Here is a 15,218-nt window from a genome sequence, read left to right on the forward strand (position 1 = left end):
CAAAATACCTGTTTATTTCTCCTGCCAACTCTTTATTTTCCATGATTAATTCTCCAGTCTCACTTTCTGTAGAATCAACATTCATTTTATTAGCTCTTTTCTTTTTTAAATAATCATAGAAACTCTTACTGTCTGTTTTTATATTTCTGGCTAGCTTACCCTGGATTGTCTAATTTGTCCCACTTTCTTAATTTTTTTGGTGGTTCTTTGCGGTTTCTTTAAAACTCAATGGTCTGACCTGCTGCCTGCCATTGCAAGGTGATCTGTCTTTTCTTTCAGTTCGATGCTATCTTTAACATTTCTAGCCAATCATGGATGATGGAACTATGCTTTCTCATTGGAGTGTATGTATTCTGTGTACTCTCTAATACCCACTTAAACACAAGAGTGACGTGGGTTCAATTTCTGCATCAGCTGAAGTTACCTCATAGGACTCTCCTTCTCAAACTCTCCCTTTACCTGAGGCACAGTGACCCTCAGGTTAAACTACAACCAGTCGCCTCTCTCTAATGAGAGAGCAGCCCTATGGTCTGGTGGGACTATGATGCCTTCTTACTGACCTGACCTTTGACCTCAATTCACTTTGACCAACTCTGCTTTAATGTCCTCCTGTTTAAATTTAAGCAAATAAGATCCACTCCTCTCTCCCTCAAAGTGACTATAAAATTCAATCATATTTTGTTTGCTGCTGGTTAGGAATACCTTGACGATGAGATAATTAATCAGTCCTAACTCATCACACAATACCAGGTCAAATGTGGTCTCCAGTAAAGCCTAGAATTATGAGTAAGATGAGAGTGATGCTGGAAAAGCACAGCAGATCAGACAGCATCCGAGGAGCAGGAAAATTGACATTTCGGGCAAAGGCCCTTCATCAGGAAGCCTAGAACTATCCTGACACCATTCTATCTGCTCCTCATTTAGGCTACCTTTACCTATTGGATTTGTCCAGCTTTTATAAAAATCAAAATCTCCCATGGTTACTGCTGTGCCTTTTTGATAAGCTATCATAATTTCTTCCTTTAAGCTCCCAACTACCATGTGGTTACTGTTAGGAGCCTGTACACCGCTCCCACAAGTGACTCATGCCGTCATCATTTCTGTTACCACAGTTTCCAAACCGTTTCCACCTCTTGGTTTTATGAACCTAGGTCATTCTTCTCCATTGTGTGAAACCCATCATTAACTTACAGAGCACCCCCCCCCTCAACTTTTTCCTCGTGTCCTGTCATTCCTAGGTGTCCAGTTCCATTCAAAGTTCAGGTCCCAGTGCTGCAGCATATCTCTGTAATAGCTGTGATATTCGCTTCGCTTCCATACACTGAAAGCTCACTGAGATTTCACTCCATGGGCCCAAAGCATTCTCAATTTAACTTCTATAATGTTTTGGTGGTGTGTGGTGCATTTAACCAATAAGCTGTTCTGGTTTCACATGGCAATGCACCATGATGTCTTGAATGCTCTTTGATGATATCACTATTAGGATAAAATAATGAGGCAAGGAAATAAAATACTCCATCTCTCATGTCTGGTCTCCTTCATCAGGTTGATTCTTGGTTGGTGAAGAGGCCATTGATGACAGCCAGGAATGGCCCCCAGTGCACAGTGAGATTCCATTATAGTAAAGCTCTTTGACTCTCACTCTCTATAACCTACACTGTGATGCCAGCATAATGTCAAAAGCAGCCACTCTGCTGCTATAGTCGCAAACTGCTGCATGAATTCCAAACTAACAGCAAACATGGACTCCTGCCGTTTCAGTTCTCACCCAAAAAAACCTGCTTTACTCCTCTTTCTGGCTTCAACTCCTCATAATTTCCTCATTTGCTATAACCACTTCAATTCCCCATCACCAAGATGCATGAGCCAAGCGTTTTATTATTGAAATATATTGATGATGGTGAAAACGCAATTCGTCATTTTTTCAGGTTCTGTTTCAGTGTAAATATTGCCGGAAATGTTGAACTGTTCAGAAGTGTTGGCTGTTTGCTATTTTAACGTCTTTTTTCTGCCTCAGACTACAGAGGAAATACTTCAGTCGACACACTTGTTTAAGGAAATTTTACTGTTGTGTTTAATTCTTTTTTTTCTCCAATATTTTTCTGATCGGAGCAGAACTGAGTGTAGTGCAAAGAAAAGTTTGTTTAAAAATATTGTTACTCCAATGTGCGTCTTAACATATTCGTTCTCTGTCCCTTTTTTTTGTTCATCTGCACTGTACTTTCCTTTCTTTTCTCTCTCTTTCCCTCCACTCTTACACTCCTTTTCTCAGTCTTTGCCTTCACTTTTTCCCTCCTGTTCTCATTGTTCCCTTCCTTTTCTCGCTCTTACCCTTCTTTTCTCACTCTTTCCCTCTACTCCTCCCCTCTTTTCCCTCCACTCTTTCCCTCCATTTCTTGCTCTTTCTTTTTTCCCTCTTTCCCTTTTCACTCTTTCCCTCCTTTTCTTGCTCTTTCCCTCCTTTTCTTGTTCCTTCTCACTTTTTCTTGCTCTTTTTCACTTTCCTCCACTCTTTCCCATTTATCTCTTCCCTTTCCTTCACCCTCTCCACCATTTTTCTCCTTTCCCTCACCTTTTCCTTCAATCAGCACTGACAACGTACCAATAATTAATATTGTCTTCTGTCCTTACTTGATATTGCATGTCTTGCGGTCATTCCCTTAACATGCAGAGCACTGTGTGCCGTGTGGTTGCAATTCATTTATTTCTAATGTATCAAATCCATAATGAATCATTTTGTCATTCCACTGCATATTTACGATCTACAATTCAGCTGGGACATTTGCCTTGGTTGCTCACTGAACTGTGGGGACTGCATCAGCTTATTCAGTGAATCACTTCGGTCAGTGGTGAATTAAAAGTCACGGGAAGTTTTGTGATCATCAGTTTGGAAATGGGTGAGCTGAGGCACTTTGGCTCCTGAAGAGTTTGCAAAAAGTATTTGGTGATTTTAGGAAGGTCTGCAAATGCGTGTGTGATGTAATTTGGTGGTCCTAAGTGATAATGTTAAAGGTCATGACTGCAGACAGGGGGCTCCATCCTTTCTCTGAAGCCTTGAGACCTCCAACTGTTCTTTTCCCAGATTTACAACCGTGAACCTATTTAGATTCAGCAAGGTTCCTTGAGCTGAATTAATCACTCATAAAGCTACGACAAAACAAAAAGCTAGTGTTACCATGGTCCCAGAGGCCTACTCTCTCATTAGTGAGAGAGGGATGATTGGTGGTTGTTTCACATGAGGGTCGCCACACCTCAGGCAAGAGGAGTAGTTAAAAAAGAGAATCTTTCACAGTAACCGCAGCCAGTGCAGAAATTGAACCTATGCTTGTTGGCACCTCTCTGCATTGCATTGCAAACCAGCCAGCCAAGCTAACTCTTAACTGCCCTCTGGGTAATTAGGGATGGGCAATAAATGCTGGCCCAGCCAGAGATGCCCTCATCCTGTAAATGAATTTAAAAAAGGGATGACTAGGAAGGGTTTAGAGGGATATGGGCCAAATGCTGGCAAATGGGACTAGATTAATTTAGGATATCTGGTTGGCATGGACCAGTTGGACTGAAAGGTCTGGTTCCATGCTGTATAGCTCTATGACTCCAAATCAAACCAGCAGGGGAAGGTGACAGACAGTTCATTTTGCTAAAACCATGCATTCACTTCAAGATCAAAGTATCAGGCTCTGTGTTGCGTCGTCTTGCACAACTTAACAGTGCACATTTTCTCCCACAGTACTCTGAATGTAGCTTGGAGAATCAAAGGTTGGAACTCCTGGTCAGTTCATTAAAGCAAGAAATTGCAGAAAAGTAAGTTGCGTGAATCATACCATCTCCTTCCACCCCCATCGCCCATACATTAAATGGAGAGTGCACTGAGGTTTTTTTTTCAGATAAGGCTGTGTGATTGTGATTAGCAAGTGGATCGTGCTGTCGTCTTCCACTTTGAAAAGGGTTGATTTAAACAAAGATGAATACAGGTCATGGAGAAATGACATTTTTCTTTGGCAATAGTCTCCTTTTAGGAACAGTTTCTTATAATGTCAGTGAGTGAATCACTGCAGTTTGACCTGGCTGACTTTTAAGTTGTCAGAATAAAGAGTCGTTTTTTGAACTGAGGAGGTTGAGTGGGGATTGAATTAAAGTCCATAAAATTACAACAGGTTGAGACGGGTTGGAGATGAGTATTCTGTTTCCTCTTCTTTGAGGGTTCCACAACTAAACAGTGTTGATTTTGAAATTGCTGGAACAACTCAGCAGTTCTGACAGCAGCTGTGGAGAGAAAACAAAGTTAACGTTTCGAGTCCAGTGACCAGTGTCTGGGTCTCAAGAAAGGTCACTGGACTAGAAACATTAACTCTGCTTCCTCTCTGCACAGATGCTGAGTTTCTCCAGCAGTTTCTGGCTTTGTTTCATATTTCAAGCCCCTACAGTTCTTTCCTTTTACGAAAGTTAGATTCTGATTGAGGACAAAAGGATTCAAGGGAAAGTTCTTTAATCCAGAGGGTAGGAGAGGTGTGGAGCTCACTGTCTCAAAGGGTGGCAGAGGCAGGACACAACACAGTGAAGGAAGTCTTGGAAAAACCCTTAAAGTGACATAACCCACAGTGCTCCTGACCAAGAGGTGGAAAACGGGATTCAGCTGAAGTCTCATTGTCCGTCAGCACGGTCATGATGAGTTGAAAGGCCTTCTTACTTGCAGTAATTTTCCACAGCACTTTTCCTATTCTTGAGTTCTTTCTAATTCCATCGAGTTGGATTATTGGGATCAACGTAGATAAAGTGCAGACTGCTAATGCTCTCCAGGAGTTGTATCTCTGGTGGCAAGCAGTTTGGGTTTGAGCCATGGGCTGGTCTGTGTCTATACAGGAGCTCTGTAAAGATTTGAGTTGCCCCAGCTCCTCCAGATTCTTAACTTTAAGCTCCTGCTCAGAGTGATTGAGCAAATACAAGAGAACGATCACTTGTGGCACGGTGGCTCAGTGGTTAGCACTGCAGTCTCACAGCACCAGGGTCCCAGGTGGGATTCCAGCCTTGGGCAGCTGTCTACATGGAGTTTGCATATTCTCCCCGTGTCTGTGTGGGTTTCCTCCCACCGTCACAAAGATGTGCAGGTCAGGTGAATTGCCCATAGTGTTAGGTACATTAGTTAGAGGGAAATGGATCTGGGTGGGTTACTCTTCCGAGGGTCAGTGTGGACTGGTTGGGCCGAATGGCCTGTTTCCACACTGTAGGGAATCTAATCTAATGGCACAAAAACAAAATACCCCTTTCAATTTCTTGGCAACATTTCGTTGTCAACAAAAATATTGGAGATGGAGTGAACGGTAGTTTTAATGGGAGGCTACAAGACATTGGCGAGGCCACATTTGGGATGCAGGTAGAAGATCCTTTACTCGAACATACAAAAACCGAAAAGGTTCGAAATCTGAAGTTTTTTAAAAAGTATTTTCTTATTAAAGAGGGAGTTTGGCCTGCAAACAGTTAATCCGAGTAGACACCCACTTGATACGTGTCACTCAGATGCAACATGGGGCTGGGGTGTGGCCAAGCACATTCTTACTTAGAAGTCTGCTCCTCTGGTAAGATATTTTAAAACTTTCACCATTAAACTGCCACTTATTTTGAAAACCGAAAAGTTCCGAATTCCGAAAAACAGCTGGTCCCGAGCATTTCGGATAAAGGATTGTCTACCTGTACTGTGTGCAGTTCTGGCCACTCTCCCATACAAAGGATAATAATTAACCGAATAAAGAGTGCTGAAAGATTTACTAGGATGCTACCTGGACTGGAAGGTTTGAGTTATAAGGAGAGGCTGGATCGGCTGGGAGTCTTTTCCCTGGAGCATGGGAGACTGAGGTCTATAAAATCATGAGGGACATAGATAAGGTAGAAAGCCTACAGCTTTTACCCTGGATAGGGGAGTCTAAAACTAGAGGGCATAGGTTTAAGGTGAGAGGGGAGAGATACAAAATGGTTCAGAGGGGCAATGTTTCACAAGAGGGTGGTGAGTATCTGAAACATGATGCCAGAGGTAGTGGTGGAGGCCAGTACAATTTCATCATTGAAGGAACATTTTGACAGGGAGGTATGGAGAGATATGGACCAAATGCAGGCAAATGGGATTAGATTAACTGAAACTGGACAGCATGGACAAATTGGGCCAAAGGGTGATTCCATGCTGTAAACCTCTTTAACTCTATGAGGTTGGAGCCATGAGGACGTATAATTAAACCTTCAGGATTATGTCCAATTTTAATCAATAGGGAAAGTCAACAGTTTTGGGGATCAGACAGATCGGTGGAGTTGAAGTCACAATCAAATCAGATCTCCTCGACAGACCGAGCAGGATCAGTGGGCCGAATGGCCTACTCTTGCCCCTAAATCTTGTGTCCCTGTAGATCACAGTAAGGCAGATAGAATGGGTGATCTAGCTCTAAGTACCAGGCTGATTGAAACGTCTCGCAGGAGGAAGGGGCAGGGCGGTATCCATTATCCAGCTTGTTTATTGTTGGTTAGTTGTACAACAGATGTGATGTGATATAGAGGTCTGGGTATTCATTTGTTCACTGTTAGATCAGTGACCAGACTCTCAGAACCAATGTTCATGGTGCTTGATTGCTTAAAACTTGGTGTTGACTCAGAACCAAAGTCATCAGACAGCACAGAAGCTGCCAGATACTGAAACTGAGATAGTGATAAGTACAAACATTTTGTGTTTGTAGTGACTTTTTAAAAGCACAATAAATAAACCTGTTGCACACTTAGAAATTGGCATTCTATCTGCCTTGCTGTGATCTACAGGGACACAAGATTTAAGGGCAAGATTAGGCCATTCGGCCCACTGATCCTGCTTGGTCTGTCGAGGAGATCTGATTTGATTGTGACTTCAACTCCACTGATCTGTCTGATCCCCAAAACTGTTGACTTCCCTATTGATTAAAATCTAACTCAACCTTGATCCAATTCAATGACCCAGTCTCAACAGTTACGCTGGGGAGAGATATCCACATGTTAACAACCTCTTGAGGGAAAAATGGGGAAGGATTGCAGAAAGCTGCAGCACCCAGGGATCTGGAGGTGCCTATGTATGAATCACAGTGAGTTGGCATCTAGATTCATTTCGTAAAAGGGAAGGCAAACAAACTGTTGGCCTGCAGTCCAAAGGAAATGGAGTATTAATGGGTGGTATGTGACTCAGTGGTTAGCACAACTGGCTCACAGCACCAGGGACCTGGGTTCAATGGGTGACTGTCTGTGAGGAGTTTGCACATATTCTGCGTGGGTTTCCTCCGGGTGCTCCAATTTCCTCCCACAGTCCAAAGATGTGCAGGTTAGGTGGATTTGCCATGCTAAATTACCCATAGTCTCCAGAGGCACGCAGGCCAGGCGAGTTAACATTGGTAAAAGTGGGACTACAGGGATGGGGTAGTGGGGTGGGCTAGGTCTGGATGGGATGCTCTTTTGGAGGGTCAGTGTGGACTCGATGGGCTGAATGGCCTCTTTCCACACTGAAAGAATTCCCTGCAAAATTGGGACATTTTGCTTAAATTAGACAAGGCACCAGTCCGATCAAACCCAGACTGCTGTCCACAGTTTTGGTTCCATTATGTCAGGGAACATATATCGGAGGCAGTCCAGAGAAGATTCTCCATGTTGGCTCTGCTCATGGGAAAATTTTCTTTTGAGAGGTTGAATGGGTTGTGCCTGTACTCACTAAACACAGAGTTTAGAAAATTAAGGGGGGGACCTTATTAAAACATTCTTCGGGGACTGGACAGGGTAGATGTGGAAAGGTTGTTTCGCCTTATTTGAGAGTCGAGGATCTGAGGGGGCAATCTCAGAATCAGGGGTCTCCCATTTAAGAGAGATGAGGCGGAATTCCTTCTCTCCAAGGGGAGTTAATGTGTGGAATTCTTTAGAGGCTTGGTCGTTAAGTACACTCAAGTCTCTGATAGGCAGGTCGAGGGAGAAATGGAAGGAAACATTCAGTACTGGAGTGCTCCTGGGCAGCCTGTTACTTCATCGTCACTGGGTCAGAATCCTGTAACTGCCTGCCGGATAGTTCCAGGGAGATATTCAGTGCAAGGAATGCAACGAAAAATTGGCACAATATCGCCTCCTTTAGAGATGGGCAATAAAGACCAGGGACTCCCACACTCCAGAATAAATATGCTAACCATCTTGGGACTAGTTTGTTGCCTTGGCCAAAGTGTTTTGAGGGACACGGGTACATCTGAAGAGATGCTATACTGCCCCAGGATTGTTGGGAGGTCATGTTGCAGCTATACAGGACATTGGTTAGGCCACTTCTGAAATACTGCATTCAGTTCTGGACTGCCTCCTATAGGAAAGATGAAAGGGTTCAGAAAAGATTTACAAGAATGTTGCCAGGGTTGGAGAGTTTGAGCTGTAGGGAGAGGCTGAATAGACTAGGACTATTTTCCTTGGAGAGTCGGAGGCTGAGAGGAGATCTTATAGAAGTTTATAAAATCATGAGGGGCGTAGGTAGGATAAATAGATACGGTCTTTTCCCCAGGGTCAGGAGTCCAAACTAGAGGGCACAGGTTTAAGGTGATGCGGAAAAGATTAAAAAGGGACCTCTGGGGCAATTTTTTCATGCAGAGAGTGGTCTGTGTATGGGATGAGCTGCCAGAGGAGGTGGTGGAGGCTGGTACAATTGCATTATTTAAAAGGCATCTGGATGAGTATAGGATTAGCAAAGGTTGAGAGGGATATGGGCTGAGTGCTGGCAAATGGAACGAGATTAGGTTGCGCTATCTGGTTGGCATGGACGGGTTGGACCAAAAGGTCTGTTTCAGTGCTGTACATCTCTATAACTCTAAAAGGGACTAGATTAATTTAGGTTATCTAGTCAGGATGGACGGGTTGGAGTGAAGAGTCTGTTTCCGTGCTGTACATCGCTATGACTCCCCTAACTGTTTCTGGGCCTGTTTCCAGGGAACAAGCATTAAGACAAATTGAAAGGCTCCGAAAGACCGAGAAGACTGAACTTGAAATTAAGATTTCGTCACTGGAACTGAAGGTTAGTTGGTTAAAGGTTTCTTCCTCTCTCTTGTCGAGTTTCTACGTGCTGTGATTCAAGTTCAACTTATCACTCTAACATTATTGACACACAAAAGGATTTGCTATCACAGGCCTCCAATGTGAGACCTCTCTGAATTGGCCAATTGCTGCGAGCAACCTTACGTATAAAATGATAATATTAATTAATTGTATATGAAGCATATGGCCACAGGGCAGTGACAATTATAGCCCAGGATCCCAGTCTTGACACATCACTGTCTGAATTTGGGACAGAATTTGTGATTCCAGGTAAAAAAAAACTTCATTGGTGGATCCCATCAGCATTCTTCATGGAGTATCAACTTCCTGCTCACGGGAAAGGCTTACTCCAGGAACAATGTAACTCTCACTGGGTGTGTTAGGGGTCTTTGAAGATTTCTAAGTCTGGAATCTCTGCACATGTCCAAGTTGGGCCTACCATTGGTGCTCATGCCTTCAGCTGTCTGGGACCTAAGCTGTGAAATTTAGTTTTTGAATCTCTCTTCCTTTCCTCCTTTAAGACACTCCTCAAAATAGATCTCTGTGACCCAGCTAATGATCACCTTTGTTAACATCTCCTTACGTGGGCCAATGTGAAATTATGTTTCTGTGCAGCACCTGGAGATTTTCCAAAGTTCAGGGTGCTATGTCAATGTGAGTTGTTGTAGTTGATGGTCCATGGTCCTGAATACAGTCCCTCTGTTCTTGTTGATGTTTTGCAGTTGGCCGAAATGGAAGTTTTGGGAAAACCTCACCAGCAAAGGAGCACGCGTGAAGAATCCGAGAAGCACCAGAGGTGAGACTGAGAGTCGTAACTGATAACCCCTTGGACGAGGATCCAATGCTGTAGGAAACCTGGCAACCATTTTGTTCACTGCAAGATCCTGCAATGGGACCGTGAACAGATGAGAGCTTTTTGCTGTTTCTGGTTGAGGGATCCATGTTGACAAGGACAGTTTGGTGAAATCTTCCTCGCAAAAGTGCCCCGGGCTATTTTACACCAACCGAGAACGTAGAGGAGATCTCAGTTTGACATCTCATTTGAGCAACAGTATTTCTGACAGTGTAGCACTCCCTCAAGTATTGCACCGCAGTATCAGCCCTGAAGATGAGAGTGGTACTTGATTGTTGTCGTTCCTGAGTCACTTCGATTGATTCATTTTTAAACCTCTGTCATACCCAGTGTTTGTCATATTCATCCTTAGTTGTGACTTTCTATTTTCCTTGATTTTATTTGTTATCTCTTTCTCCCTCCTTTCTTGGTTTCTTTCATTATTAACCACCCAAGCAGGCTTCGGCCTAGTGGTATTATTGCTGGACTGTTAACCCAGAGATCAGGGAGTGTTCTGGAAACCAGGGTTGAATCCCACCAAGTCAGGTGGTGAAATTTGAATTCAGTTTTTGAAAGAAAAAGTGTAATGGTGACAGTGAATCCGTTGTTAAGAAAAGCCATCTGGTTCACCCATGTCTTTGAGGGAAGGAAACTGCCATCCTTACCTAGTCTGGCCTACATGTGACTCCAGACCCACAGCAATGTGATTGACTCTTAACTGCCTTCTGAGATGGGTAATGACTGCTGGTCTTGCCAGCGATGCTTTCATCTAATGACTAAATAAAACAGCCCTCGTATTCCTGATGTCACTTGCAATTCTCTTTAGTTTTCTCACTCCAATTCTCTTCCTGCAATGTTCTCTCTCTTTCACTTGTTCCCTCATGGCTTGTTTCGCTCCTGCTGACTTAGATTTGTGGAGTTGGTCTTGAAACCATAACCTCTGAACCAATTACTGATTCATGATACACAATTTGCAAGTGGAAAAAATAAAGTCTGTTCTTGACTTGATAAACCAAGACATCCACCTTAGAATCCCTACAGTGTGGGAGCAGGCCATTCAGCCCACCCCGACCCTCCAAAGAGAATCCCACCTCTTACTCTATCCCCATAACCTCACATTTCCTATGTCTAATCAGAAATGACAACTAGACTACTAGGAATCATGACAGTACACCAACCCACAGCCGCACTATGCCAACTACTCATAAGAATGAAAAATCCCATGCCCATAACAGGCAGGACCAACATGATATACAAAATCCCATATAATGACTGTCACAAACATTACATTGGCCAGACTGGAAGAAAACTAGCAATCTGGATACACAAACACCAACTAGCAGCAAAATGGCATAACCAGATCTCCCTCATCTCAGTATGTGCAGACAAAGAGGACCACCAATTTGACTGGGACAACATAAAGGACAAGCTAAACAGAGACATACACGGGAATTCCTTAAGGCCTAGTTATCAACCTGCAATGCCATCAACAGGCATGTTGACATAGACCCCATATACAAACCACAACAAAGGAAAACCAGAAGTGATATCAGCCACCTTAACAGACTGGGACATCTCGATATCAAGCAGAATAGAATATCATCACTACATGGAAATCACACCGATGATATTACCTAACACGGTGACAAAACGTTTGCATGACAACCCACCAGCTCAGCGAACAAACTTACAACCACCTCCACAACCCAAGCTACAACTCTTCGCAAGATCCTTAAGCTAATCTACCTAGCGTGCCCATTCCTGGACACTTCAGGCAATTTAGCATGGCCAGTCCACCTAACCTGCACGTCTTTGGACTATGGGAGGAAATTGAGCACCCGGAGGAAACCCACGCAGACATTGGGAGCGTGCGCAAACTTCACACAGACAGTCACCTGAGGCTGGAATCAAACCCAGGTCCTTGGCGCTGTGAGGCAGCAGTGCTAACTACTGCACCACCACGTCATCCCTTTGAGCAGATCACCCTAACCTGGCATGTAGCACAGCCGGATTTATTGCTAATGTTCGAGTTGTGTCCTGAGACACAAGGCCACTTCAATATGCATTTTACCTGGCACTTTCAACTCCACTCCCAGTTTAGTTTAGCCGTCAGTATGTGCTGTGCTGTTGGAGTACCTTCTTTCAATGGGCACTTACACCAACATCTCATTGCACTTTCTCAGGTGAATGCAAAATAGTATGTGGCACTGTTTGAAAAATGGTGGAATTCTCCCTGGTGTTCTACGTCATGTTTCTCCCTCAACCTTCATAACCTGACCTTGCCTCATGGCTGCAGGGTTTTGACTGCAAATCCTTCCAAAGGAACAAACTGCCTACGATGTAGTTTGAGTTCCCCTCTGTATGTGCTATTTGTAGAGGATTGTCTTTTATGGAATCAAGCTGATTGTCCGAAGTAGAAGCATGTGGAGGCTGGATTAGGAACGAGAGCTGCGGTTCCCTTTTCTGATGTTGGGTTTCTATGACAATAATCACGATTAGTTTTTGCTATTATGAGATCTGAACTCCAGATTGCTCATCCAACCTTCCCTTACTGTCATTCATGTGGAAATGTAAACAAATACACTGGACACAGTTCATCATATTCCTGCTTCTCAGCCTGGCATTCTGGCTTCAAGTCTCAATTCAGGATTTGATTTGCCAACTTTTTGTTTCCCTTTTATTCTTCTGTGAGATGTGGGCATCGCTAGCAAGGCCAGCATTTGTTGCCCATCCCTAAGTGTCCTTGAACTGAATCGCTTGCTCAGCCATCTCAGAGGGCAATTAAGAGTCAACCACATTGCTGTGGGTCTGGAGTCCCATGTAAGCCAGACTAGCTAAGGTTGGCAGTTCACTTCCCTGAAGGATGTGAATGAACCAAATCGGGTTTTAGGATTAGCTTTCCATTCCAGGAATTTAAATTTCACCGAGTGCTGCTCTGGGATTTAAGCCCATATTCCCAGAGCATCAACTGAGTCCTTTTGATTATCAGTCCAGTGCCCCTATCTCCATATGTTATGGACCAGACCAAAGCCTCTCAAAATATTAAGAAGATAACCTGGACCCCAACATTTTCTTATTTTAAAGGTAAATATAAGGTGTTACATTCCAGATTTTTCAACTTAACAAATTTTAAAGCAAAGCACGGTTTATTCATCCACTATAGTTAAAATACAACAAAAGAAACAAAGAATTTGAATAATTTAACTCTGTTGGAAAACTTAACAGAATAATAAATACAGTAACTATTGCTAATTAACTGTTCCAACATAGCAACATTCCATAAATACACTGTTGGCAAGAAGCCACATGCAGAAAACAGATTGTTTCACATGCAAATCCCAGCAGGAAGGGGACCCCCAGGTTTTGTCTGTAATTGAGAGAGAGGGGGAAAATAAAGCTTCCATCTCTTCAACTATGGAAAGCGAAACTAAAACTCCTGGTTCTGTGGGAGCTTGACCCCACCCATTCAGGCTGCTTCTGTTGTTCCAACGTTAAAACAAATGGTCTTACAAGCTGTATGTTCTCATGACTCTGGTAGACTGCTTGTTACCTCTCTCTTTAAAAAAAACGAGGAATAAGATTAGATTAGATTCCCTACAGTGTGGAAACAGGCCCTTCAGCCCAACCAGTCCACACTAACCCTCTGAAGAGTAACCCACCTAGACACATTGCCCTCTGACTGATGCACCTAAGACTGTGGGGTAATTTAGCAGGGCCAATTCACCTGACCTGCACATCTTTGGACTGTGGGAGGAAGCCGGAGGAAACCCGGAAGAAACCCACACAGAATGTGCAAACTCCACACAGACAGTTGCCCGAGGCTGGAATCAAACCTGGGACCCTGGTACTGTGAGGCAGCAGTGCTAACCACTGAGCCACTGTGCCGCCATAAATACACCTTTTAAAGCCACAGTATTGTCACACTACATCACTATCTAGGAGAAAGTGAGGACTGCAGATACTGGAGATCAGAGTCAAAAAGTGTGGTGCTGGAAAAGCACAGCTGGTTAGGCAGCTTCAGAGGAGCAGGAGAGTTGATGTTTTGGACATAAGCTCTTCATCACATTGCTGATGAAGGGTTTCTGCCTGAAGTGTTGACTCCCCTGCTCTTTGATGGCTGCCTGACCTGCTGTGCGTTTCCAGCGCCACCCTCTACATCACTATCTACTCAACCTGTTTGGTTACGGAGCATCCTGCAAATCCTTCCAACACAAGCTAGTGGCAAATGGTATGAGCCAGATGAATTCTTGGTCAGCCATGAGATGAAAATATTGTTGGACCCTCTGTACCTTCATCATCCACAGCTCCAGGTTACAACATGCAGGGTTAAGTGCAACACAGGCTCCCCCTGAACTGTAACACATGCAATTAGACACATTAAGGGCACTGCCCTCTTAAATAACCACATTCAAATTTCAATTGAAATGATGTGAAAAGGATTTGGATATGAGAACATTTGTCTGGTAATGTCGCTGGCTGTAGCTCTTCAGAAACTATTAATGTTTCCCCTTCTGTTGCAGTTCTCCCATTCGGAAATGTGCTCGTTGTGACTCCTTTCTGGAAGAAATAAGCTCCAAATTGCAAGGTACAGTTCACCGTGTTGTTGTGGTCACCCTGTGTGATTTATTCCCGAAGTTGTAATCTCTTATCGTTGTCCCTCCTTCCCTTGAATGAGATTGGCTGAACAGATCACCCTTCAGCCAATGAGAGATGATAGTGATGCTTGATTGTTGTGGTTCCTAAGTCACTGCTATTGGTTCATTTTTAAACCTCTTTCTTACCGAATGCTTGTTATCTCCTTCCTTGGTTGTGTCTTTTTATTTTCCCTGATTTTTTTTTGTTATTTCTCTCTCTCCCTCCTTTCTTGGTTTTTCCATTGTTAATCACCTCTCTCATTCCTGATGTTTCTTGCGGCTCTCTTTCTCCCTTTAGTTTTCTCACTCGCTCTTTCTTTCATTATTCCTTCATCTCCTGTTTCGTTCCTGCAGATCATTGTTTATTTTGGTCACCTGTCCTTCCTGCTGTCTTTATTTCTTAAATTTATCGGCTGCTTCGGTCTCTCACCTGTAGCTAACTTCCATCCTATCACAATCTCAATAGTTCCTGTTACTGGGTGCCTCCATCATGAATTCTGTTTTAATATGTTGTAGTAGCAGAGTAAGAGGCCAATGAAATGACGTGAGGACATGTACCTTCCTCCAACGTTATGGTAGATTATTCATTTTTTTAAAAATTCATTCACGGGATGAGTGTTACTGGCTGGGCCAGCATTTATTGCCCAGAGGGCATTTAAGAGTCAACCACATTGCTGTAGGTCTGGAGTCATGTG

General features: G+C 43.5%; 1 protein-coding gene across 6 annotated transcripts in view; it reads left to right on the top strand.

Moving 5' to 3' along the window:
• The window catches only part of LOC140458444 (uncharacterized), a 128,323-nt gene that overhangs the window by 90,124 nt on the left and 22,981 nt on the right, over positions 1-15,218 (top strand). For 5 of the 6 annotated variants that reach the window (XM_072553016.1, XM_072553017.1, XM_072553019.1 and 2 more), the window contains 5 exons: positions 1,546-1,605; positions 3,728-3,801; positions 8,953-9,037; positions 9,780-9,853; positions 14,410-14,474. In XM_072553016.1, coding sequence (XP_072409117.1) covers positions 1,546-1,605; positions 3,728-3,801; positions 8,953-9,037; positions 9,780-9,853; positions 14,410-14,474 — 358 coding nt within the window. The remainder of the gene's footprint in view (positions 1-1,545; positions 1,606-3,727; positions 3,802-8,952; positions 9,038-9,779; positions 9,854-14,409; positions 14,475-15,218) is intronic. The other variant, XM_072553018.1, reaches the window with a different exon arrangement.

The sequence above is a fragment of the Chiloscyllium punctatum genome, chromosome 33 (assembly GCF_047496795.1).
Source record: "Chiloscyllium punctatum isolate Juve2018m chromosome 33, sChiPun1.3, whole genome shotgun sequence".
NCBI lineage: Eukaryota > Metazoa > Chordata > Chondrichthyes > Orectolobiformes > Hemiscylliidae > Chiloscyllium > Chiloscyllium punctatum.